General features: G+C 37.0%; 4 protein-coding genes across 5 annotated transcripts in view; all 4 read right to left on the bottom strand.

Annotated features, from left to right (window-relative positions):
- The window catches only part of LOC127626813 (delphilin), a 53808-nt gene extending 50518 nt beyond the window's left edge, over positions 1-3290 (bottom strand). Inside the window, exons 1-4 of one of the 2 annotated variants that reach the window (XM_052102874.1) lie at positions 3146-3290; positions 2560-2634; positions 2301-2455; positions 1363-1457 (exon numbers count right to left, since the gene is read on the bottom strand). The gene's annotated coding sequence lies outside the window, so the exon portion shown is untranslated. Of the gene's footprint in view, positions 1-1362; positions 1458-2300; positions 2456-2559 lie in introns of both variants that reach the window. The other variant, XM_052102873.1, reaches the window with a different exon arrangement.
- A 259-nt stretch (positions 3291-3549) lies between these two features.
- Positions 3550-7937, bottom strand: meiob (meiosis specific with OB-fold). The gene is made up of 13 exons (XM_052102877.1): positions 7621-7937; positions 7354-7411; positions 6918-7049; positions 6736-6808; positions 6437-6632; positions 6241-6341; positions 6094-6146; positions 5904-5999; positions 4685-4783; positions 4446-4590; positions 4166-4352; positions 3844-3930; positions 3550-3749 (listed from the first exon to the last, which is right to left on the bottom strand). The coding sequence occupies exons 1-13, from the start codon at positions 7690-7692 to the stop codon at positions 3642-3644; spliced, it is 1407 nt and encodes a 468-aa protein (XP_051958837.1). The 5' UTR covers positions 7693-7937; the 3' UTR covers positions 3550-3641.
- Positions 7938-8161: 224 nt separating this feature from the next.
- On the bottom strand, positions 8162-10941 carry msrb1b (methionine sulfoxide reductase B1b). The gene is made up of 4 exons (XM_052103239.1): positions 10147-10941; positions 9812-9954; positions 9607-9721; positions 8162-9468 (listed from the first exon to the last, which is right to left on the bottom strand). Exons 1-4 carry the CDS (start codon positions 10199-10201, stop codon positions 9449-9451), a joined length of 333 nt encoding a protein of 110 aa, XP_051959199.1. The 5' UTR covers positions 10202-10941; the 3' UTR covers positions 8162-9448.
- A 1271-nt stretch (positions 10942-12212) lies between these two features.
- neurl2 (neuralized E3 ubiquitin protein ligase 2) lies at positions 12213-14717 on the bottom strand. Its single transcript, XM_052103350.1, has 3 exons — positions 14595-14717; positions 13760-14486; positions 12213-13402 (listed from the first exon to the last, which is right to left on the bottom strand). The coding sequence occupies exons 2-3, from the start codon at positions 14478-14480 to the stop codon at positions 13287-13289; spliced, it is 837 nt and encodes a 278-aa protein (XP_051959310.1). The 5' UTR covers positions 14481-14486; positions 14595-14717; the 3' UTR covers positions 12213-13286.
- Between the last annotated feature and the right edge of the window lie 112 nt (positions 14718-14829).

Genomic DNA, 14829 nt, shown 5'->3' with positions numbered 1-14829 from the left:
TCCTGTGTCAACAAAACCTGAAAGGCTGCTCAGCAAGGAAGAAGCTACTGCTCCAAAACCACCATAAAAAGCCAGACTACAGTTTGCAAGTGCACATGGTGGCAAAAATCTTTTTGGAGAAATGTCCTCTGGTCTGATGAAACAAAAATCGAACTGCCATAATGACAATCGTTATGTTTGGAGGAAAAAGGGTGAGGCTTGCAAGCCGAAGAACACCATCCCAACCGTAAAGATTGGGGGTTGGCAGCATCATGTTGTGGGGGTGATTTGCTGCAGGTGGGACTGGTGCACTTCACAAAATAGATGGCATCATATTAAAACTTATGTGGATATATTGAAGCAACATCTCAAGATATCAACCAGGAAGTTAAGGCTTGGTTGCAAATATGTCTTCAAAATGAACAATGACCACAAGCATACCTCCAAAGTTGTGGAAAAATGGCTTAAGCACAACAAAGTCAAGGTATTGAGTGGCCATCACAAAGTCCCGATCGTCTGGGCAGAACTGAAAAAGCATGTGCAAGCAAGGAGGCCTACAATCCTGACTCAGTTACACCAGTTCTGTCTGGAGGAATGGGCCAAAATTCCAGCAACTTACTGTGAGACGTTTGTGGAAGGCTACCCAAAATGTTTGACCCAAGATAAACAATTTAAAGGCAATGCTACCAAATACTAACAAAGTGTATGTAAACTTCTGGCCCATTGGGAATATGATGAAAGGTATAAAAGCAGAAATAAATAATTCTGACATTTCATATTCTTAAAATAAAGTAGTGATCCTTACCTGGGCTAAACTGGTGATCTGGCATACCGGGCATTTTCCCGGTGGGCCGACGCACTTTTGGGCCATTCAGGGGTGGAATGGCCATCGGTAGAACCTAGAAGGCCGGTGGGTTGGCCGCAAAATGTGCCGAATGGGCTGCGATAAGCAAAAATTAGCTGCCATATTATGCAGAACGGACCACAAAACGGTGCCGCAATATGCAGAAAAGGACAGCAAACACTTTTGGCACTTTTACCAAAATAGTTGCCCACCCCTGTCCTAGAGCCTAACGCATGCACAGAGCGCTAGATGGCGCTAGGAAGTGAATTTGAGCTGGAAATCATGATCACCAAGGAGACTGCTGATGTCAAGATTTATTGTGAAATTTATTTTATATTTTGTTCTGTTCTCACCCAAAACTGATTGGATCGCTTTAGGAGACATTGATTAAACCATTAGAGACGTACGGATTACTTTTATGCTGCCTTTGTGCTTTTTGGAGCTTCAAAGTTTTGGTCAACATTAATTTACATTATATGAACCTACAGAGCTGAGATATTCTTTTAAAAATGTAGTGGTGGTGTAGTGTAGCACATAACTGTTAATCAGAAGGTCACTGGTTCGACCCCCACAGCCACCACCATTGTGTCCTTGAGCAAGGCACTTAACTCCAGGTTGCTCCGGGGGATTGTCCCTGTAATAAGAGCACTGTAAGTCACTTTGGATAAAAGTGTCTGCCAAATGCATAAATGTAAAATCTTCATTTGTGTTCTGCAGAAGAAAGAAAGTCATACACATTTGGGATGGAATGAGGGTGAGTAAATAATGAGAGCATTTCTATTTTTGGGGTAACTATCCCTTTAAAGGTGCAATATGTAATGTATTTACTGCACTAAAGCATAAAATTATCATATTTTATCAGAGATTTAGGAAACATGCTGAATTGAAATATTGGCTTCTTGGAAAACAATGCTACAGCCAGTATATTCTACTTTGAAATATCCCTTCTGGGCACTGATATAGATCAGTGGTTCCGAGCTAGAATTTCTGTTTGTGTTTTGGCCTGTGTGATCCTGCCCACTGCACATTCCCCAATAGTATTTTGACACCACGGATTGCCAGATTTGAAACAAGTTAGCGAGTAAACACAGTGCACTGCAGCCATGGAAGCCAACAATACATCTAGCTAACATTAACAGAGTTATAAAAAAATCCAGGTGGTGGATTTTTAATTGTCAAATAACAAAACATTGCAAACATAAACATTAGCTGATCAATTTACAGCGTAAGGCTAGTCGCTTGCCATTGTTAGTTTGCTCGTTCCTGTTGCGTGTTCTCAACCTGGCAACCCGCGTGAGATTGGAGTCTGGTGAGGATGGGTGGTGGAGACAATTTTTAATTTTGACTTCAGTGCCCATTTTAAAAGCTTGATGCCAATGTTAAATATTGCTCCTTTAAGAAACTATTTAAACAACTATAAAAAAAAGAAGAAAAAAAAAAAAAGTATTTAGACAACCACCAAACAGTATTTGTTTACCTCAGATCCGAGCCATGCAATCTTCTCCAACTGTGTACATCCACAGACCATCCTCATGGAAGCCAACTGAAGTGATGTTCTTGCTGACACATCATAATTGATTACTGGGTTTGGATTATTTGTGTTTAAGTCATACATGTGTATGTGCTGATAACCTGAGAAGCAAGGAAACAAGAGTATGAAAACTACATAGAAACATGACTAGTTTGCAGAGTCTATACAGCATTATATGTTAGAAGATTCCCTCCACCCCTCTTACCAGCAGCAGCAACAGCAATCATGCTCCTATCAGGTTCTTCAAGAGAATTAACCTGCTAATGTACGAGTTTAGCATCTATAACATATCAAAGAATACAGCCTTCATGAAATAAATATTGCGTTTGAATAAACTTTTACATTATGTAGCAGCTGTAATGCTCTTTCTATGGACTGGGTAGCAGTGTGGCAGAGCTCTGCCTCAGCTGCTTGAGTCCTGGTGTTGGACAGTTCTTGGGCATATTCCACTGTGTGCTTGCCAGAATCTGACGGTGTGGTCATATCCAGCAGTGGCGAGTATCACCGGATCACTGCCGACTGTTCCTTGATTCACATTCATGATGAACTCAACCCAGACCTGACGTGAGTTTCGCAGGAGAATACTGTAAATAGTGTTACGGTTTTTGGAGACGTGCCTCAACGTACTTTAATTTATGTAATTGTGTAAATTGCGTATTCAATCAGATAAAGAGAATAGGACAATAAACACTTGAGATAGAATTAACTGCTTCTTTGTTTGCTAAAAAGCTCTCTTAAAGAGTAAACTGACAAGCCCGATAAACTAATCTAACGTAAATTAATGGTTTTACCTGAGGGTGAATGATGCACTAGAAATTCGAATAGCTAAATGGAAAATTCGAATGATCATAACAGCAAATTGGCATTATTTCACTGATCTATATATATATATATAGATCAGTGCATTATTTACAAGAATGTCAAAACTAAGCGGGTTCCCCTTCCAAATCCGTCCTCATAGAAACAATGCTTGAAAAAAGGTTCCGAAAGGCAGTATGCTAAAAATGATTGCTTTTATTTGTCAAAGCAACAGCAAGTTTCAAACTAAATGAATACAATATATTGAAAAATAACCTAGAAATATTGAATGTTATTTCATTTATATTTTCCAAATACTACAAAATGCAATTCAATGAAACACTAGAACAAAATGTAAAAAATCGATTGTTAATCGTTAAACATGTATTTATGTCTATAGCATGCATGGAACAACTATGTGTTACAAAACTGTTAATGTAACAAGTACAGTTAATTTCATTTCACATGAAGAAGTGTTGCAAAACAGCATCAAATCACTAATGAGGCAAGATTTTGCTTGACTTCCACAGGGTCAGCAAGGGCACATGAGAGAATGCTTGCCCTCATTCCACTACTGGCTTTAGCAGATGGAAAAGCCTAAAATGTTAAAAGATTGATTTACATCCTTATTTTAAATATTCAATGTTCAAAATAATAGGGAAATAAGAAAATATCAAATATGATCATTAACCTTCAGATATATTTTGCATCTCTCCAGGAGAAACTTCCACTTCATATCTGTCCTTTGAGACTCTGACAGACACAGAAACTCTTCTGTCTGTCAAGATAAATAGTTGTCTTTTATTCTTAGTTCATACACAAATGTACTAATGATATAATATATATTATTAAAGATAGTTATTATTATAGTCATTAAATGCTTATCATTTACAATATCAAAGAAAAAATGTTTCTATTTCTGAATGTTTTTAATTTTTAGTTTATACACATGTATTAATTTACTTGCACAGTCTGTCTTGACTAGCACTAATATATGTAATAGATGTGCTCACTTTACAGCCCAGGGTTTTCTCAGCCACTGTGCCTGCCAGGCTGCATGTCTGCAAAGTCCCAGTGTGATCACTAATGTCCACCAGCAGATCAAAGCCTGTAGTGACCTGGAGCTGTAGTCCTTGACTTGGACAGGCAGCATTGGAACAAGTCTGACTGTCCTCACTGATTTTAAATTTGCATTTGGAACTAGTGCAAAAATTATCAGTTAAAACTCTGCCGTGTTGATGGTTGTTACACAAAACCATGCTAGCTGTAACTATAAAAGCATTTCAGACATACCATCTGTTGCGTATGACTTTCGAGAAGGAGGAATCTAGTTCAAGTGTTGAAATGAACCCATATGTTATGCAATGAAAAGCATTGCCATGTTCTCGAACTCTGGCTTTAAGTTGGTTCACAGTCAGCACATCACTAATTGAAGCCACTGAAAAAAATGAAACAATACATTTTTACTGTGTGGCTAATGCAATGCTATTTTTTCATAATGTAGAGGTTTAGATGTATATCACAAGACTTACACTGAACATTATCACCTGGGAGAATATCTTGGTCTTCCAGTCCTCCGGTTTCTAACAATTCCCTAGCCCATGTGTAAAACTGGTTGGCTTCTGCTGTATCTAAAATTTTATAATAAAAAAATGAAGACTTTGAGTCATTTTAATTGTTAAATTAATAGTATAATTGTAACTTAAAAAAAAAAAGAAAAAAATCTATTTTTTTTTTAAAGGGACAGTTCACCCAAAAATTTTAATTCTCTCATCATTTAAACACCCACATGCCATCCCTGATGTGTATGACTTACTTTCTTCTGCTAAACTCAAACAAATATTTTTAGAAGAATATTTCAGCTCTGTAGGTCCATAAAATGCTAATTAATGTTGACCAGAAATTTTGAAGGTCCAAAAATTGTGTAAAGGCAGCATTAAAGACTCCAGAGGTTAAATCCATATATTCAGAAGCGGTAGGAAAGGTGTGGATGAGAAAAATATCAATATTTAAGTAATTTTTAAATATGTATCTCCTCTTTCACTTTTTTTTTTTGGTGATTCACATTCTTTGAGCATATGGCCACCTACTGGGCTGGGAGGTGAATTTATAGTAAAAAAGGACTTATATATTGATCTGTTTCTCACACACACCTATCATATTGCATCTGAAGACATGGATTGAACCACTGGAGTCATATGGATTAATTTTATGCTGCCTTTTTGATTTTTGGACCTTGAAAGTTCTGGCCACCATTCACTTGGATTGAATGGAACTAAAGAGCTGAAATTGTAACGAGGCAGGCAAATAATGAGGATCTAAGTGCAGCTTTAATGCAAATGAAAGATGAACAAAGTAACAAAGAATATAACAAAACGCAGGAAACCTAGCACAAAACATGCAAGAACTAACAAACTAACGGGGTAACAAGGGCTTAAATATACAAGGAACAAACAAGGGAATGAGGAACACCTGTGGAAACAATCAAGGGAAACCCAATCATAAAATGAAACTACAAAGGACTACAAAAACTAACAGGAAACAGGAACTAAACATGACTTTCAACATAAAAGCACAAAAACAATAGACAACAGGGAATATGTGACAGAAATATTAATCTAAAAATCTTTATTTTGAGTTCAGCAGAAGAAAGAATGTCATACACATCTGGGATGGGATGAGGGTGAGTAAACAAGATAATTTTTATTTTGGGGCAAACTATCCCTTTAAGCCTGCATAACATATGCCTACCAGGGTTGAGGGTAATAATTGTTTTTGAGGTCACAGTTGCTATCATACAATTGCGATAACTGTCAAAGGTGATGCGAGCATCTGCAATGAACAGCACTAAGAGAAAGCACATACATTTCCACAATTCATATTATTTGCAGAATATTTGCAATTGAAAAAGTAAACATAAATACACTGTACATTATTATACCTGTTCCTCTTGTTGTCAATGTTTGTACCATCCGAATGATCTCTTTATCCCAACTGGATGAAAAAGGAATTAATCCCTTAATTTAGGAATTGAATTTAGGAAATGGTTTTATTAAAAATCATGCAGATTTTAACTGTAGTTGCTCACCACACTAGAGGAAAAGATGTCTCAGTGTCGTCAAAGAGTCGTATTTCTAGCCTCTGTCCTTTGCGTCCATCAGATTTTGTAAAGAATTTCTCCTCTCCTATCTTCAGATGACAACATTTTAATAACGCAAAGGATATATCAAGCAGCTCTTTTTTTTTCTCTCAGAAAAGCTGTTAATATATCTGAGGAATCTAACCGATTGCACAGCTGCTTGGATGTTAATAATGCTTCCATCCAGCCTCTGACCATTTGCAGCTATGTCTCCCAATGAATAGAAGTCCCTCGGGTCTTTGATTGGCATGTGGAATAATGGCAGAATCCTTGCCTCTGTTTCTAAATCTGAGCATATCTTAATGGCTGAGTGAGTCTCTGTTACCAACAGCCTGTAATTACTGAGATAAAATATTTTTATCACCTACAAATATGACGACAGAGGAACATTTATTGCTTGGAAACAATCCAAGAAGAATTTAAATGTTTATTTTATTTATTTACCTGGGGGTTAGAGGGGAAAATCTTTCTTCCTTCTCATAGTCTTTAGTCACAACCAGGGGATTTTCAATTACGACTAAAACAGAATATTATATTTTGGCGCACAGTGACACAATGTTAATTAAACATTTTTTTTTAAAGTAACTGGCAACTTGGAAAAAAAACTGATATACTATAAATCTCACCACAATCCCCAATTTGAAAGCGACTGCTCAGCCCTTGGATGTATTCCTCATTTCCCCATGCAGACACATTGATCAAATCTTCTGGTGAGTCTTTGATGGTGAAACTGAAAGTGAATCTTTCAGAGCCAGCGTCTAAAAATAAATAAATAAAGAATTACAAATACAGTAGTAAGCATCCTTCGATCCCAAGGGATCATGGGTTTGCGCACCAACAAGTAAATTTGGGTGAATGGAAAATAAACATTCCTGAATTGTTTCAAACCTCAAACAGAAAGACTAACAAAACAATTTTTAATAAATAAATACAAATAAAGCAACTAATTTGTGGCTATTTACACATGAAATTATAAAAAAGTCACAATATGTGAAAGGGTAGATATGGATGGATGGATGGATGGATGGATGGATGGATGGATGGATGATATTGGTAACCAACTTTTCCTGTCAGGAAATCCTCTTGAATCAGTTTTCCCAATAATCACTCCAACCACCTTCTGGAAAATTGGAAGAAGAAAAAAGCCTGTAACTCAAATTGTGTTAAAACTAAAGCCATTTATCTTCATAAACCTATGGCAGGGTTGTTGAGTTAACTCTCTCTCTCTCGATTTTTAACTCTATTTGTACTTTCTGAGATGTTTTGACACCATAACCAAAATCTATAAGAGTACATCTTCTGATATTTGCCTTTTAAACGGAGTCTCACCGCATGTGTGATGTTTGTGTTTAGGGCAGATATTGGTGTATAGTTCTGTTTTGGAGAGAACGTCATGTCCATCCCTGAAATGACAGTAACAAATGGAAAAACACTCGGTTGGCTATACACGGTTAGAAATGTACAATATTATGAAGCGCAAAAACAAAAAAAGAGTCACAAAAGGGCATTTCCTCTCAACGACCAACCTGAGGAACTGATGCGGTTGAGTTGAGGTAAAAGTGTTTCGTAACTAATTGTTACTTAAGCTGTAATAACTTATAATTGTTAAACGACTATTACTGAACTAATTAACTATAACCGTTAGCAATCACGATGGGAACAAAGTCAAAGTTTGTTACAAAGTCAAGGACGCGCGTCCATTTGTATGAGTGACGCAGTCTCGAGCTATAAAACTAACGACCGTTACTCACGAGCTGCGTCATTTTGGCGGTTCTTTCATGCCTTGATGAGTTTCCAATGAGGGAGAATACACGCCATGATTGCGAATACTTTAAAATAACAACAAACCAACCAAACTGCATTTCTTTCATTCGTAGTTTTAATAGTGGGCATGGAATAGATAACAACAAAAATTCGATGTAATAAACTGAAGAAAAATTGCAGTTAAGTAAATAAAGATTATGTATTTTCTACAATTAATAAGTTAAAGCGTGAACTTGAAAATATTAAGTAAATTCTACATTTGTACCCACTTTTTAACATGTAAAAAATAATGCTCTAGCTTACAAGTAAATCTTTACAATGCCTCATCGTGTATGATTCCTAAAGGACAAAATCTTTTTCGTATTTATTTGCCAATTTGAGTAAATTTTACTTAACTGTTGATATTCCCACCTGGCTTGAATAATTAATGAGCTTGCATAGTTTCAGTGTGCAAGTTGATTTACACCAATTGTTACGTGTAACTTCTTGTTTTGTGAAGTCTGAAATTAATTTTCTACTCAAAATGACGTTTTCATGATAAAAAATAAAATACATTTGTTGACTGTAACAGTCATTGTGTTTACTGCACCCAGTATTGAGGTCTGCGTCCGCAGCTCAGAATCTTGTTTCAATCACCATTAATGAAAGGTGATGTTGTCTATAGACTACAAAGCATGTACTAATCTTCCCTTTGGAAGGCTTCCATGTGTCGTGTTGTACATGATTAAGGACGTTAAAAGAAAGCATTGAAATCAGTGCTACACTGAGTAAAATGTAAAACAAAAAAGTGATTAAAATGTACTTGAAATAGAATGTGCAACGTAAACTTTACTTGAGAAGTTCCAAGCCACCAAGAACTGTGTGTAGCCTTTACTTGAAAATATGGTCTGTTAAATTTAATAGCAATTTCTGCATGGAAATTGTTTCCCCATGTTTCTTTTAAGTAAACACCACTTCAATATTTTTTTAGTGTAGGAACATGAATTTCAATAAATTGTGTCTAGCTGTATATGTTAGATTCAATGACAACAAGCAAATTCTTTGGTACAGCAATTCAGCATCACAATAATGACACATGCTAATTACTATAAGAAACAATGAAGGTTCACAATTAACATATTCAACGAGCAATATTCCAAACTGTTTTAGCAATAAGTAATTCCTTAAATCCAAGAACAATTTAGCATATTTTCCTAAAACTTATGCAGACTAGTAAAAAAAAAAAAAATAGATAAACTAATTTAGTCTCTGTGGCTTCCAGGATGGCCATATTACATCTGTGTACAGGATCCCTGATCAGGGGCTTTTCCTTGTCCACTTCATGAGCTAAACATCCCATCACCAATGTTGTGCGTGCGACAGCAGCTTCATCAGCATGGACCTTCACCTCGCTTTAGTGTTTATCAACCTTATCTGAAAGGAAAAGTATTTAGAATGGTGTGATCATTTAACAATGACAGTAAGTGACCAATACAAACTTACTTATCCATGTATGCAACTATGAAGTCATACTGCTAAATTATATGGAAAACTGTATATGTGGTGACTTACCTTTGGGGACAAACTTAAGCGAGTGACTGAATATTCAGAAACGTGATAAGCCCTCCTCTGGACCATCATTCAGAAACTCATGACCAAGTCCATTACCACACTTGCCACATAGAACCTGCACATCAAAACATGTATGAATATATATATGTGTGTTATCTGTGAATATTAACTAACTATTGTTCTAAAAGTATTTTCTGTTTCTCACCTTGTAGGCTGTTAATGACTCCATCATTTTTGTTACACTGTCTTCTCGGATGGTCTCTGTGAAAGCAGGCCATGGAGAGGAATGAGCATATTTGGACCTGCTCGAAAAGAGTGGATGTCCACATTGGGAGCAAACATACATTCCTGTAAAGAAACAATCAAGAAATATGTTACTTACTGCCTGTTTATTAAACGGGCCTTTGTTGTCATAAAAATTATACCTAAATTGATTAGCAAACTGGTTGTATCAGTTCAGACAAGTTATAAACATCATAATCCTTGGGCAGCAGGTTGTTAAGTAAATGATTAAATTACAAAAAGGAAGAAATAACTTACCAGGTTTGAAATTATCTTTATAAAACTCCTTCCCGAAAAAAGAACAAAATGACATTTTTTACCAAAAGATAAAAAGCAAAGCAATAGCGTATTTGTGTGCAGATTTGAGAGGACAAGCTCTGGTAAACTGAAAAACGATGTTCCGGTCACGTGACCCTTACACAACTTCAAGGCTATGTCTCGTTTGGAAGGCTGCATGCTAGGTAGGATGAGTCATTTGAAGGCTGCAGTATACCGAGTGTCCTCCTTAAAACAAGCCTCGTAGGACAAACGGAAACGGATCGGTAACACGGTTGCTATGACAGCACGCCACTCTTTAACAAGCACGAGCGCTTTGAGTGAGAAGGGAACAAAGTCCATTTAGAAGGAAATGTATGAAGTACATTTTAGGAGAGTTATAATGGTGTAAAAGAGAAAAGAAAATAGATTTTACAGGTGCATTTTAGTCTAATATTTTATTAAAATTATATATTAATATAATTATACATTTTATATACTCTGCACCCATCTACTGAGGTACTTCAAATTGGGAATTAACATTACTTGCGTTTGAACTTCATATTTGCGGGCAAATTGGCTTCATTTTTTAGACATTTCCGTTTAAGCAAAATATTGTGAGTGCCCACGAAGGATAAACCTCATGCATCCTCAGAATTCCCGTGAGAGAAGGTCGCATTCGAAGTGCCCATCTAGCTTTTCTGAAACGAGACAGCATCGATGACGTATCTCCGGAGGACGCATCCTTCCAAACGAGACACAGCCCAAGTTCACGGTTTCAACAGAGATTCTATTTACATCGATACCGATCTACCATTGGACAGAGCGTAATGCGGTCCTTTACGGCCAACAAACGTGTTACGACAGTAAATAACCGTTGGCGGATATAATAAACGAATGGGGAGCGCCGTAAACTGACAACTACGCATCGCAAAACTGTCAGTGACTTCTCTAATTAAACAGCAATTTTACGCTAGAAATATCAACATTTATGGATCGTTTAGAATAAAACATGTTTAAAATTAGCGGGCAGGTAGTCAGTTCATTATTATATGTGCATTTTCCTATCAAAAGCAGTTTATTTGATGTTCTGAAGCATCTCCTCCATTAACATCATTCAAAAAGAACGGCCTCTGGTCTCCACGCCAGTGCCCCGCCGCGTTACGCCCTGTTTTCTAACCTTGTAGGTTCAACCTCGATAGAGGGGTTCTGGTTTAACCATGTTCACTGAAAGACCACTAAGTGTCAGTGCAGCTCAAGCTGATTTATCCACCTGAGACCCGAGCGTGACTGCAGTGTGCTTTTTCCATTTCCCTTTTTATTTGTAACTAGTAGCAACTAATAAACATGCAAACATTTATGTCTACATATTTGACAGTGGGACTAAGTTGCGAAATATTTCATGATACAAAGCTATAGAAAGTCAGATTTTTTTTTTAAATCAAACTGTTTATTATGTTTCCAGGAGTGTTGGTTATTCATGATTTGAGACGTTACATACATTACAGCTGCTTTTTCGGTAAAGCTGTAAAAATGATTTGACTTGATTTGACCTTTATGTTACAATGCTTTTTTCTACTTTGGCAACAAAATCTCAATGTTCTTTCTTTGCACTGTCAAACATCGCCAATAATAGCCAATGCTGAAACATTTTATCAAACAGAATTTAGCATCATTAATTCTGCCACAAGTAACGGCCAACATCGTCCAAACACTACCAGCCATCTTAAAATAAATTATACATTATAAATTCTGAATCTAAGGACTGATTACATTGTCCCTTGTCTGCCAAATATGTTGAGTAGTCTAAACATCATCTGCAGCCTGAAACTGAACTTTTGATATGAAGTTTGGTGTTAAATGCCGCTGGATCTATAGGATGCTCCCTTTCCACCTTGCTCCCTATTTAGTGAATGACTTAACCTCCAGTGTGCTGTCTATCTGCTCTGGTCTCAGCACAGTTCAAAAAGCTCCATATAAAGCATCTGAAAGCAAAAAAAAAAAACATTCTCAATGTGAAAATGCACATAAATACAGGATTTCTAATGAAAACTAGTGCTATTGTACACCATAGTGGGCATTGTGTTTAACAGCTTGCCGTTTTGCAATACATCATTCAAATAAAAACAAATAAAAAAATGGCATATCAGATGAAACTAGAGACATTAATCTTTTGACTCAAACAAGTTTTAATGTAAAAACTTAATTAGGTTTCTTCAGATGTAGTTTTGTTGGCATTTCTCCCAAACACAAACTCTGCTGTGGTCGGCGCAATGTTGTTTGCTCACATGACCCTGAATGTCGAAAGTTTAACCCTTTAATGACATCACAGAGTCTCCTGAACTGAAATCAGTTAGTTTAAATTAAATTAAATTATGCATTGCTTATAGTGAAACCAAAACACAATGTCCGCACAAAAGTGGCTATACATGTTTGACAAGCATAATCAATGCCAGTGCAAATGATATGTCATTTAAATTCACTGTTAATTAATTAGTTATTTTTATAGAAGGATAAATTATGATTGTTATGAAATTCTGAATGGATTGTCAATACCCCACTTTTAAAGAACCTCAACTTAATTCAGTATTTCTGGTTTAAAATGTTGACTCTCAATTTGCACTATGGCTCACTGAAGGATCACAGTGTCAGAATATGGTAAGATTGCTCACAGTTTTAATGAAAATGAGTAAATGTGAGTAGAATTGGAAGCATCTGTGAAATTGTTATTAGGCTACACCAGGTGTTCTGGGTGTAATAATTTACATCCACAAAGCTTGAGCTTGAAGAAAATATTTATTAAATGGATCAGATGAAGAACGTATTGTCGGTAAGAGACTTTCAGGTTTTTGGAGGTTTTCCATTTAAAAAACAGAACAAAAATTCCAAGGATTCACAGTCTTTGTTGCAGGAGCAGTACTAGGATGTGATCTTTGAGGGACATTTTGATCTTTAGGGTTGGCAACTGTTTATTTCTTTGTTGGACGGAAGTGGGGGGTGGGTGCTCCTTGATAATTTTGCTTGAGTTGGTCACCCTTGATCGTGTTTCAATGTTCGTCCAGGGGGGCGATGCAAGGAAAATCTAGCACCCCCAACCCCCCCTTCAACCCAGCCATGCTTTGCAGATTTGTAACAGGTTTTGCTCACTCATATTTGCAATAGTGTTTAAGTAACTCTGGAAGTTCCAACCAGTCCAAAGCCATTCTATGAATGATGTGTTTCTGAATTGTCTTTCGGCAGAGTGTCTGCAATGAAGCAACTATAACAGAGGGGCAGAAAAGAGGAATGGGAACATGCCTGTTACATTTCAGTCAAATAATATAATATAATCATATTAAAGGAAGACATAAATGACAATTCTATCATCATATACCACTGTACACTGTATGTGGTTCTTTTTTGGTGGAACACAAAATGTTCCACCATTCACTTTCATTGTATTTTTTTCCCCATATATGTGAATGGTGACTGAGCCTGACATTATTCCAAACATCTCATTTTGTGTTCCACTAAAGAAAGAGCCTCATATGGATTTGGAAAAACATGAGGTGAGTAAATGATGACAGAATTGCTATTTTGAGGTGAACTATCCATTTAACAAGTTGATAAAACTTACAGCCATATTCCACCTGGACAATCTGAACACATTTAGTAGCTGCAAATATGTCCACAACAGCATACAAAGGCTTATTGCTGGGGATCCTCTTGGCTGAAGCTCCCATGTCTTCTCCGTTAATGATAATGTGCATGTCGGCACAGCCTTCTCCATTAGGTACATAGACAACCCCTATACGACTGCGACGAGCAGTGGGGGGTAGAGCATTGGTTTTATACAGATCGTCCAGGATGTGACTGTACCTCCCTGGTCGACTGCGTCCCACCAGCTTGTCTCTTGGTATGTAAAAATTTTCTATGTGCAGATGAGTGTCTGTGAAAAATATTTTAGGTTTGTTTCCAGTGTCAACATCCACATTTGGCTGTTCTCCATCTGCCACCTCTCTTGCTCCTTCCTCAATTACTTTATTGTGGTTTCTTGTTATTGCAAACACCCAGCTGTCCCCCATTTCCACAAGATCAGGCAGAGAGTATTCTGGCACAGTTTCCAGTGTCCGAGGATCATGGGCAGTAAGTCCAATCCTTAAATGACCACACCAGCCCAGTTCTTTCTCTTCAATCTCCACTAGAAAGATCTCTCCAGGGCTTAAAGGGTCTTTACTGAAGCAGACACCATTTGCAAAACTTTCTACTCGGGTGGCCTGCGTTTTTGAGGGGTCCAACCTCACATTTGTACCATGAACTGAGTGAAACTCCATAAACTGACCCAAAACTGTTGCCATTATTCACTATTTCATCAAATGAATAAAGGAAGAGCAGTGACTTTGAAATTAGTCAAGCTTGATTGTTTTAGTAGCCTTTAAAAAAAAATTCAAAGGAAGAAAGCAGTCACTCACTCATGAATTAGAAACCAGAATGTTTGCATTATCCTCAATGTTGGCTCTTCTCAGGGAATGGTCCTTGTAGAACACATAGTCTTTTTAACAGACAGACACATGTGCCATACTGGTAGCTTCTAGTTCTGAAGGGCTGACTATTTTTGTCCTGGTGCTTGTGTCATTGGTGATTTAAAATAGAGGGCAAGATATGCTGAGTGAAGAATAATGACTGGGAGGAGTTTTAGCTTCCAAC

The sequence above is a fragment of the Xyrauchen texanus genome, chromosome 33 (genome assembly GCF_025860055.1).
Source record: "Xyrauchen texanus isolate HMW12.3.18 chromosome 33, RBS_HiC_50CHRs, whole genome shotgun sequence".
NCBI lineage: Eukaryota > Metazoa > Chordata > Actinopteri > Cypriniformes > Catostomidae > Xyrauchen > Xyrauchen texanus.
This window is presented reverse-complemented; position numbering and strand designations above follow the sequence as displayed.